Raw genomic sequence first — 11,833 nt, 5'->3', positions numbered from 1 at the left:
TCTGTCTGTGTGTGTGTGTGTGTGTGTGTGTGTGTGTGTGTGTGTGTGTGTGTGTGTGTGTGTGTGTGTGTGTTGTGTGTGTGTGTGTGTGTGTGTGTGTGTGTGTGTGTGTGTGTGTGTGTGTGTGTGTGTGTGTGTGTGTGTGTGTGTGTGTGTGTGTGTGTCTTTAGTTTGTGTATTTCTGTGTGTTTTTCTCTGTCTGTCTGTCCTGGTATTGTATCCGGGTCAGATTGACCCAAACCTCTTATGAAGGACTTAAATGCGGGTGGGCATTTTTTCATAAGTGGAAGAAATAAAAACAATTCCACATGTCCTTCACAATAAATAAGCCCCGGCCATTGAGTTTCAGGTTGAACGAAAATATCCTTATATTTTTTTTTATTCATTGAAAATGGAAATCGGGTCAATTTGACCCGAACACCAAACAAGGGTTAACCCTTGTGTTATGTTAACATTTCGCACCCTTTGGTAATGTTCGGGTCAAATTGACCCGGGACATGTTTCAAGGTTTAAAGAAAATACAGAACAAAATTCAACATGCACAATTCCTTATATATATTGTCTTTAACTCATTCCCCAACAATATAAATGAAATATATGATTCGTTTTTGAAAATACTCTTTGCTAGATCAAATTTAACAATGGAAGTGTCCATCGTTTTTTGTGCTAAAAATTTAATTTATGTTAAAAAAATATACACTGTAATAAAAACTAGGTTTACATTTTGCTCATGCTTTTCTAGGACAAATGTAAATGAAACATTTTTTCATTAATGTTTATTATTTTTAATCTGTCATATAATAATCAAAGCCCTGAAGGAAATAAAGCAATTTAACAGCAATTGAAACACAAGAACCACACATCCAAAAGTATTTGGCTGTGAATTATATAGAGATGATGAAACATCCATATAAATGACATACAGATATAGATATAAACACAAAGCAAATAAAAACAATTAACAGTCACTATTCATAAAATACAGTATATCCGAAAAATATATTGATGAAGTTCTTCTAATGCTTCCACTCACTCTCATCCATTATTAGCTCCAAGGCTCTCTGAGCAGAATATCTTTTGGCCATTTTGCTGGTAGATAATTGTAGTTCTGCACTATACACTGTAATGTGAGGTTATGTCTCTGTTTAGTCCCTCCTCCGGCGTGCAGTTGCGAGGGGGACAGTGCGAGAAAATGTAAAATGTTTATACATTTCTGGAAGATCTAAAATGTTTATAATGTTCTAGGATAGTTTTGTGTACACACTACAAAGGGTAAAGATCAAGGGAAAACAGGATCAAACAGCTTCTGTCTGTGTGTGTGTGTGTGTGTGTGTGTGTGTGTGTGTGTGTGTGTGTGTGTGTGTGTGCACGTGTGTGTGTGTGTGTGGTGTGTGTGTGTGTGTGTTGTGTGTGTGTGTGTGTGTGTCTGTGTGTGTGTGTGTGTGTGTGTGTGTGTGTGTGTGTGTGTGTGTGTGTGTGTGTGTGTGTGTGTGTGTGTGTGTTTTTAGTTTGTGTATTTCTGTGTGTTTTTCTCTGTCTGTCTGTCCTGGTATTGTATCCGGGTCAGATTGACCCGAACCTCTTATGAAGGACATAAATGCGGGTGGGCATTTTTTCATAAGTGGAAAAAAATAAAAACAATTCCACATGTCCTTCACAATAAATAAGCCCCGGCCATTGAGTTTCAGGTTGAACGAAAATATCCTTATATTTTTTTTTATTCATTGAAAATGGAAATCGGGTCAATTTGACCCGAACACCAAACATATTTAATCAGTGTGTCCTTAGATGACTACTGGAACCTTGATCTGCTGACTAGAACTGGGTTCATGTGCCTGGGAGTATACTACATGGTATTAAGTGATTGGATGCTGATCATGATTATTGATCGACTTTGGGGGAAGATATCATACAAATAGCTCAGCTTTAAGGGCTATTATCTACAGACACTTCTTCAAGTAACTTCGACTCAGAGTTATTTTGTTGGGACAAACCCTCTATTCTCACCGGGAATCAGGGTAAGCATTTCAATTCTCATTCCTACTATTTTATTTTAAAATATTGTATGTTTCAAACAGAAGAAGTATTCGGCTCCTTTACTTAGGTAAAAGTACTAATACTGCAATGTAAATTACTCCATTGCAAGGAAAATACTGCATTGAGAATGGTACTTAAAGGGGACCTATCATGCAAAATGCACTTTTGTACATATTTTATACATGAATATGTGTCCCCGGTGTTCCAGGGAACTCACCAAGTGTCAGAAAACACAACCCTCTCTATTTTCCTCCATACCCAAATCTCTAAAAAAGGGGCTGCAACGGATCTGATGAAAACTGATCCAGATTTGAACACTGTCCTGACGTCAGGACGGTGGCGCTACGGCTATTGGGCCAACTCCACCAATCAGGAGGAGACAGCCACGGCCATTGCCATTCGAAAGCGCTGGAGACGCTGTAGTACATATGCCAGGCCTGTAGATGGTACTGTTCTCACAGAATCTGCCCTTGCAAAAACAGAGCTAAAAAAGGTCAAATTGAGCAAAATGAGGCATGGCTAAAATGCATGATCTGTTTGGTATTTTGAAAAAAAAAAAGTATAAATATGCCTTATATAAGTATGGTCCTATACTATATTATTCAAATATAGCATGATAGGTCCACTTTAAGTAAACGTTTTTAAGTATGATATATATATAAAAAAAAACTCAAAATCCAAAAAGAATTCACATTTGAAAAGCTAGAACTGAAAAATACTTACACCCAAAAATGTATTAAACAATTAGTAAAAGTAAAAACAGAAATTCTGGTTAATAATCTGGGGAGATTTACTCCTGGGATCAAACCGGAGGTCACAAGTCTTGGTGTCGAGAGCTTCAGCTCTCACATTAGCAATGTAACAAAAATATTTTTTTTCTTAGAAACATTGCTAAAGAAAAAAACATTCATAAATCAAAAAGATGTTGAGAAACGTATACTTGCCTACGTCTCAAACTGGATAGACTTCTGAAATGCACTTTTCAGTGACCTCCCGTAAAAAACGACTGACAGACTTCAGCTCATCCAAAACTCTGCAGCTCTGCGGATAACCAGAACTAAGAAGAGAGAACACATTAGTCCAGTTTTAGCTGCTCTTTACTGGCTTCCTGTTTACTTTAGTATTGATTTGAAGGTCCTCCTCCTGACATATACTGTAAGGCCCTAATGGGCAAGGACCTAGCTATATTGCTAACTCCTTTGTCAGCCACAAGCCGTCAAGAACACTGCATTCCTCTGCTGCTGGTTTGTTAGAGGTTCCCAGAAACAGCCGCAAAAAGGACGTTTGGTGATGCAGCTTTCGTTAATTATGCCCCAAAGCTATGGAACAAAATACCTAGAGACATCAGGGATGCCTGCTCAGTGGAAGTCTTTGAAAATAAAAATACAATTTAGCCTTTTAGGAAGCAAACTCCTGCTCTCTGCTGCACTTTCTCAATTCACTCTGATGCATTTTGACCTGTCACCTGATTGTGTGTTGCACTATCCTCCTTTTAAAGGGGACCTATCATGCAAAATGCACTTTTTTATGTCTTTCATACATAAATATGTGTCCCCGGTGTGTCAGGGATGTTTTGTATCTTACAGACAGGTTACGAAAAATCATTTATTTCAATACACTTAGATCTGATTTTCATTTCTTAAATGATGCCTTTCAGAAATAACAAATGTGTTTTATGTTAAATATATTATTTTAATGACTATCCTAGGTCTCATCCAGAATGATGAAACTCAGTGTTTTCCTTCTCATGCTCCTCATGGAGACGTGCTCTGCCTCCACTTATCGTGAGTATGAATCGTTTATATAACACGTTTTCCCTATAAAACATAACAGGGAAGTGAACGTAAGGCTGTCCATTAGCAAGAAAAGCAGGTTTATACAAATTAAGTTTAATTGTCTAGATCAGTGGTTCCCAACCTTTTTGGTCTCGTTTACCCCTTGAGCTGGTCTCCATTCTAGAAGAGCCCCCACTCATCTGTGATGATGCACATACATTGTTTCTTGTTAAACCCTTTTCTAATCGTATTTAACCAAACTGCTCCCTAGTTGATAAGTCACCCTTAATACAAATGCATTTAATCTTGACCTTTACACTTATTCTAGCAGTTTCAACATCTTTTGTTAAGACTAGAGCTTTTAAAGAGAGACTCGACCTTGCTTATCTTTCGTAAACTTTGACAACCCCTGGTTGGGAACCACTGGTCTAGATTATAGCTTTAGCTCCAAAAAAAAGAGTTATGTAATGCATAAAATATTGTAATCTCACTGCTCACATTAGATACTGTATGTTTTGCTGCTCCAATAACTAGTTATTGTTATTGTGGTAATACTGTTTAAATGTAACTGTGAACACATCGCCATGTAAGAAATCCCAGCAAAGCGACACAAACAAATACAGAAAACACATTCAATCTCCAATTCATCAGCACGTGTTCAGCGTTTGGAAATAAAACACTGCATAGACATTAAAACACTTATAAACATCTTTATCAGGTTGGCAACACGTGCATGCTGAGGCAACATGCTGCAAATTCAGAAAGCGTAACCCAACTCACAATGGAATAGTTTTTAATGATCACTGTTCACAGGTCTAACATCAAGTCATCATTTACTTTCTGAGAAACGTGCAGCATGTCTCTGTTTGTAATTTGTGTTTTTTCTATTTTCTGTTTTCTTTAGTTGTTGTGCGTTGAATATTCAGGACCAGTTATCTGTTGGAATACTAATGTAGCCTAAACCATTTTCCAATGTATGTATTATAATTATATATCGAACTGTCTCTTTTCTAGAAAACGTGGCGTTGCGTGGAAAAGCGACCCAATCAAACCGTTTTGAGCACGCTTTTGGATCTGCCATCAGCGCTATTGATGGAAACCGTGACAATAAGTTCCATTCTGGATCGTGCAGCCACACTGATGCAGAAAGCAACCCCTGGTGGAGAGTGGACCTGCTGGAGCCCTACATCGTCACCTCCGTCATCATCTCCAACAGAGGAGACTGCTGTTCAGACAGGCTTCAGGGGGCACAGGTCCACATCGGCAACTCTTTAGTCAACAATGGTGCATCAAACGGAGTGTAAGACATTTCCTGCACACATTTTATTCATTTGTTTTGTGTAACTGTCTGAGCATTTTGTTTATCTGCTCCTCTCCCCTGTTAATTGCGCACCACCAGTAGACAGAGGTGTATTAAGATTTCTTTACTTGAGTAAAAGTACAGATACCCTAGTTTCAAAATATTTAATTACAAGGAAAAGTCCTGCATTCAAAATGTTTCTTAAGTAAAAGTACAAAAGTATTATCAGCAAAATGTACTTAATGATTAAATGTACATATGTATGTGACATTTCTAGATATATTCATGCATTAAGAAGCATTTTACAAGTTTAATTGTATTTATATGATTTGACTGTTTTGTGACTTAAAGAGTTCGTCCCCTAGTTTAATTGTTAGAGATACATTTAGGTAAAAGTAGCTAAAGCTGTTTAATGAATGTACTGGAATAAAATTACATTATTTCCGTATTTAAATGTAGAGGAATAGGAGTAGAAAGTAGAATGAAATGGAAATACTCAAGTTAAGTACAAGTACCTCAAAACTGTAAATGTACTACCCACCTCTGCCAGTAGATTCTCATAGAAACTGTTCCTAAATGTTTCAACCATGTCATTTTACTTATTTGCTTATCAGAAATATAGGCAATGCTGAAGTGCGTTAAACTTCCATCGTCTTTCATATCTCGCAGTGGGTGCCCCCCTGATTGCAAAAAGGAGTCAGATTGTATAGAAGTCTATGAGGAAATTACCAGTTACCTTTTATCTAACTGTTGAAGCCTTAGGGGTATAACATGTCATTCATGTTCTTCTTTCTTTCTCACTTTTGTTCTCTTTTTTTTAGGGTTGGTACAATTTCTAGAGTAGAGGCATTGACCACTATGACTTTCACTAATCGTGTGGAGGGACGCTATGTGTCTGTGCGTATACCGGGTAATGGAAAGATCCTTACCCTCTGTGAGGTGGAAGTCTACGGGTACCATGTCCGAACTGGTGAGGGTTTGGGATCTTACATAAATAATGTGTGATTTCCATCTAAACAAGGAACTGTCATAAAAGCCAAGCGGCTGAAAAGTTAACTCAATGCAGAAGTGCCTTAAACCTGCATTCTATCTAAAAGTCTGATTGTTTAGAAGTCTATGAAAAATGTTCCTGCAACTCACTTAATTTATTACTGCTGGAAAGAGTGTACCCATTAGTTTATGATCTCAATTGTTTGTTTCAAGTCTTCTTCAATCCAGCATGATGTTCAAGTTGTAAAATATGGTCCCATTAATAGGAAAAAGAGAAAGGATGTACCAGCCTTTCATGTCACTTATGATTACTAAAACAGGTCTTATTTTGTATAAAGTTTAATTTGCCAAAACTGAATGACACATTTAGTTAGTTAGTTACTTAGTGCAGTTGTAGTTATATATAACTTTAACTATAGACACAATATATTATAGACTACAGCATAATATTACTTTAATTCCTATTTTCCAATAACAAATAACTATATGGTAGTTATTTGTTTATATATGGTGCGGTTATCCCTTTTATGTCCTTCATCCTGATGGCAAATTAAATTAAATCTTTTGAGAGTCATTGTGAAACAGTATAATAAAAAACAATCTGCATCAGGAGTCATACATGTTATTGAATTAACCTAAATCTTTGTTTTGTTTTTTTGTTGCAGAAGAGAACCTGGCCATTGAAGGAAAAGCCACACAGTCATCAGTGTATGGGTCTCACGATGCATATAAGGCCATTGATGGGAATCGGGCCAGCAAGTGGGCTAAGGGTTCCTGCACTCACACAGACAATGAATTGAACCCCTGGTGGAGGCTGGCTCTGCCCAAAACACACAAAGTGTTTTCTGTTAAGATAACCAACCGATATCAATTCCCCCAACGACTCAATGGAGCCGAGATCCGCATTGGAGATTCTCTTGGAAACAATGGTGCTGACAATCCCAGGTAAGTTAGAGCCTGTCCTATAACAATACTAATATTAAAAAGTCACTAAATTGGTATTTTGTTGGAACACGTTTGAGGAACAATTATTCAGTTTTTCTCTCTCAAGTTTACCTGGTGCTACATTTTGGATTAACAATCCTTACATTGCCAAGAAAAAGGATTGGAGCGGGAATACCCTTCATTTATGAATGATTCCTGCAATGTGTTATGATCTGATCACAGAAATGGACAAATACCAAGGTCGACAAATGAAAGGCCTGATCGAGGGTCGTCAATTGTGATTATGTGACATGATTTGAAAACAATTATTTAAACATTACTGAAATATAAATATTGTTCATTATCAAGCCCTAATTAAAAGATCTGCAACCAACATTCTAACCAAGTAAAGCGTAGAAACCTAATGATGCTTTGAGTGCATGTTGAACTTAAAATGAAAAGCCTATTACTTCAATAAACCCTTCCTGAGGTTAATGTAGTGATTTCTGCTTCTTCTACCAGGTTTGCTGTAATCGCCAGCATCCCTTCAGGTCATACTGTTGAGTTCAAGGTTCCCAACGGGATGGACGGCCGCTATGTTTACATAGGTGTCCCTGGAAGACATGAGTGGCTGACCCTCTGTGAGGTGGAGGTGTTTGGCTCTGCACTGGATTAGCATTCACTGTAATGGATTTGCAAAGATGCTGTAATGTGTACACAAAGCATCCAAAATAAAATCTGCATCTTACATTTAATTGTTTGCATGACGTCAAGATTTACTGGTGGATATTGCAACAAAAGTCTGCCTTGACTTTTGCTTTTACACGGGACTTGTACACCTTCTGCGAATGTGCTTGTCTTATGTCATAAGAAAACAACTGATCTTTTTTGTTTCTATCAATCATTTAAGAACAGTGAAAGCAATGGTTCTGAAGGCAAGTTTTTTATTTATTTAAATACAGATAAAATAGACAAATATTATAAAACACATCTGAAAGCTTTCCAACCCAAAGTTAGATCAGAAGATCAATCCCCATCATGTATGTAAGAGTGGTATCTTGATAACTGAAGGGCCACAGACAATATTAAAGTTCAAACAACTAATGTATGTCTGGAGGCCCAAACAAAGACCAGTTTCCTCTGTATGCCTGAGCCGTTTATGTGTTTTTCTGTAGAAAGCATTAATAACAAGACTTCCTTTGGCAAAAAATACAATAAGAAAGAAAGATAACCTTTTTAAGGCCGTACAGTTGTATTTTTTTTGTTCTGACAGGGCACAGTTAGAGGCAGTCTACTTGTTTTGCCATAAAAAACACAACTCTTTCTGTCATTTTATAACTGGATTAGGAATGAAAGTTGCCTGCTGAAAGCTGAATGATATGCAGTCCATTTTTTATTTAAAAGCTTCCAAACATGGGAACATCATTTTCCAAAGACTCTTTAAACACTGCTGGCCTCTAAAGAAACATTTCAACAACTTTTGCATTAAAATACTTACAAGTTTGCAAAGGGTATTGCTTCACAGTATGTGGACATCAATGATTGGGCCTGCCAGACAAAATGTACTTCTTAAGCCAAAGTCAAAGAAAATAAATTCCTAACATTAAGAAATAATACTGATGTATGAACAGCATGTCTTTGAAAACACCGTTTCCGAAAGTAAAGATTCTATATGACAGAACCAAGGGAACAATAAAAAGCTAGGAAACCTTTTGGCGTAATAGAAACATTGCTGTATGAAAACAATGCAACAGTAAAGATGGTTGGCAACAGTCCACAGATACTGAGAAGTCAGGGCGAAATGTCCAACCGCTCAGTGAATCAAAGCACCGCAAAGAGGGGGGACCGTTGGGCTTCGAGTAAAAAGCAGCAATGTCAGTGACTGATCAAAACCTAGTGAAAGATCAACAGGTGCTGAACTAGTCCATCTCACGGTGTTATCTGAGATCTTTGGAGACTTTGAGAACTTTGTAGATGTCGTTGGAGAAGACTGTGGTGAAGTGGGGTCGTGAGCTTCTGGACATGTGGGTGCAAAGGGGACCTTTACCAACGTTTTGGGAATCCTCAATGTCCCAGATCTCTGGCATGCTGCACCTGGGCCTGAGCAAAGAGAAAGGAAGACAAGGTTAATGAGAATGATACACTATTTGTCCAGCAATTCAAGTCAAGTCAATATGATTATATATAATATATATACATAACCATGTCCTAAAATGCAGACATGAGTGGTTACCATCAAATACAGAACAGAGGGTGCCATGATTTAACCATACAGAAACACTCTTTTCGGCACCAGTTAAAGAGGCCCTATTATGCTTGTAGGGGTTCCCCTCTTCTGTAGTGTGATATATAGGTTTTTGTGCCACATTAGAGGAGATAGAACTATGAACCTGAACATTTGCATAATAGTTCCTCTTTAGTGCAAAATAAAGTTTAACCCCAGATCAAATGCAATGTAAATACTGTTATATTATATTTTACTATATATTTTGTATTATTCTAAATATTTTTCTAGTTCTCTTCCTCTGTTTTTAATTCTTGTTTTTATGCACCACGACACCAATTCAGATTCCTCATATGTGTAACCTACCTGGTAATAAACCTGTTTCTGAAATATTATCTTCTGTGATTGTAATGTTTGTTGAGTCTCTGAACACTTTCCTTAAATCTTATTCTTTGTTGATGTTGCAGGAAAGATTCCAGACTTTATCTTGCAATACAGTGTTATCATATTATAAAATAAAATATGACAGAAAACAGGTTGAAAAGTCCCCCTTCCTGTGAGAGGGCTCTGGTGGTGTGGAGGTACCTGGTTCTCCGGGGTGCACCAGGAATCCTCCAGGACGAAGAAGTCCACCCCCAGCGTCACCAGGTTCCCCTTCACTGTGTCTGCAGACATGCGGCTGTACATGGAGTACACCAGCTTGGTTCTCTCCCTGCGAGGAGCACAATAAAGCATTGATACGGTGCACAAGTTGGAGAACAACTAAATGCAAAGTAAAGCAGTACAGAGGTGCAAGTCAATTGTGAAGTCACTTTGTTACCAATTAAAGTGCTGCATTTTAAATCGTGCTTCAGTAAAGGTGCAAAAGTAAAATGACTATTTAAGCGTAATGGCCCATTTCTGAATAATATATATATTCAATTACTGTATTAATTTCTGAATGGTCAGTAGATCAATTTGCATCAAATTAAGTCATCATCTGTTTATTTAAAAAATAGCAAAAAATAATAATAGTGAATAACAAACTTTTCACAAAAGATTTGTAGCAATGTGGCGTATCTTTAGTATCCTTTGGTTGAAAGTGTTTTTTCCTTCATCGTTTAACCCTCCTTTGTCTTCGGGTCAAATCTGACCGATTTACTACTTTCATCAATCATAATATTTTTGTTTTACATTCGATTGCATTAAGGCTTCATGATATCCTTCACAGTAGACATTTGAACATATACAATTGCTGATCACCACTTTCATTGAATTTTAGATGATTTAGTCAACTTTGTAACACCCATGGTGTTCCCGGTCACACCTGGCACACACAATACATGTTCAGTGTCTATTCTTTGTATATTTACTAGGGCTGTCAGTCGATTAAAATATTTAATCGCGATTAATCGCACATTTTTTATCTGTTCTAAATGTACCTTAGAGGAATATTTTTCAAGTTTTTAATACTTGTATCAACATATGAGTGGACAAATATGCTTTATGCAAATGTTTGTTTATTATCATTAAACAAGCAATAGCAAGCAGCTATTGTCTGAGATTGCATGATGTAGTATTGTTAGATGTGCCAAGAGCAAGGACTGTCTTAGGTAAGACAGCTTTTATGTGCGCAGCTCCACTTGCTTGGAACAATCTTCAGCAAGAATTGAAACTGAGCAATCTCATTCCTCTGCATGTTTTTAAAGCTAGGCTAAATGAAATGCTCGTTGATACTATGGGTACTTGTAAATGTCTATAACTATGTAAATGTATCCTGTAAATATAATGTATGATGTCCTTTATTGTTTTATGTTTCATGTGGAATCTATATGCTGCAGGTCTCCCTTGAAAAAGAGATCTATGATCTCAATGACACCATAAATAAAGGTTTGAAATTAAATGAAAATCATTGGAACAATGACAAATATTCTCCTGAATCATCTCAACACAACAACCTGGAACCTCTCTCTCTATCTCTCTCTCTCTCTCTCTCTCTCTCTCTCTCTCTCTCTCTCTCTCTCTCTCTCTCTCTCTCTCTCTCTCTCTCTCTCTCTCTCTCTTATACTCTCTCCCAACCCTGTGTACTTCTTTGCACTGAGCCAGTTGCTCAAACAGACAAGCCTGTATACAGTTGTCGGCGAAATGCCGCTCCTCTGTCTTCATAACAGTCAAAGCATGAGACGTTCCCACTGTGGGTCAAAATAATGCACTGTGATGTGCAGTCGACACGTTGGATGCGATCCGAATGATCTAACACAGCCCCTCGTCCTCCACAATGTTAAGCTGTATCCACCCATTTAGCTATCGCTGTTAAAAGCTTGCTGCTCGTAGAAGTGTCCAGGCATCTCCCCGACAAACTTTCAAGCGTGGTCTGCCACAAGCGAGCGGCAGGAGCGGGGATGTCAGCATCAGCTGTGGGTTTGGCTTGCTGTTTAAAACACCTTTTTTTGTATCCATATGTCTCGCTAGAATCTCCCACCATCCAACTAACAACAAGAACAACGTCAAGCCTTTGGACTCTGAAACTACGGGGCGGGCCGAGGACAAATACACATGCGTTAATCGCATGTTAAAATAATTAGTGGCGTTAAAAAAATAAAA

At 37.7% G+C, this 11,833-nt stretch overlaps 2 protein-coding genes across 2 annotated transcripts; both read left to right on the top strand.

The window, feature by feature from the left end:
• The first annotated feature begins 2,080 nt into the window (after positions 1-2,080).
• On the top strand, positions 2,081-6,132 carry LOC117494774 (fucolectin-like). The gene is made up of 4 exons (XM_034145734.1): positions 2,081-2,104; positions 3,746-3,821; positions 4,827-5,112; positions 5,934-6,132. The coding sequence occupies exons 2-4, from the start codon at positions 3,758-3,760 to the stop codon at positions 6,115-6,117; spliced, it is 534 nt and encodes a 177-aa protein (XP_034001625.1). The 5' UTR covers positions 2,081-2,104; positions 3,746-3,757; the 3' UTR covers positions 6,118-6,132.
• A 250-nt stretch (positions 6,133-6,382) lies between these two features.
• On the top strand, positions 6,383-7,702 carry LOC117494741 (fucolectin-like). The gene is made up of 3 exons (XM_034145689.1): positions 6,383-6,422; positions 6,768-7,047; positions 7,549-7,702. Exons 1-3 carry the CDS (start codon positions 6,383-6,385, stop codon positions 7,700-7,702), a joined length of 474 nt encoding a protein of 157 aa, XP_034001580.1.
• Positions 7,703-11,833: the final 4,131 nt, after the last annotated feature.

This window comes from Trematomus bernacchii, unplaced genomic scaffold (genome assembly GCF_902827165.1).
Source record: "Trematomus bernacchii unplaced genomic scaffold, fTreBer1.1, whole genome shotgun sequence".
NCBI lineage: Eukaryota > Metazoa > Chordata > Actinopteri > Perciformes > Nototheniidae > Trematomus > Trematomus bernacchii.
Note: the sequence above shows the minus strand (reverse complement) of the source record. Positions and strands in the feature narration are given on the sequence as shown.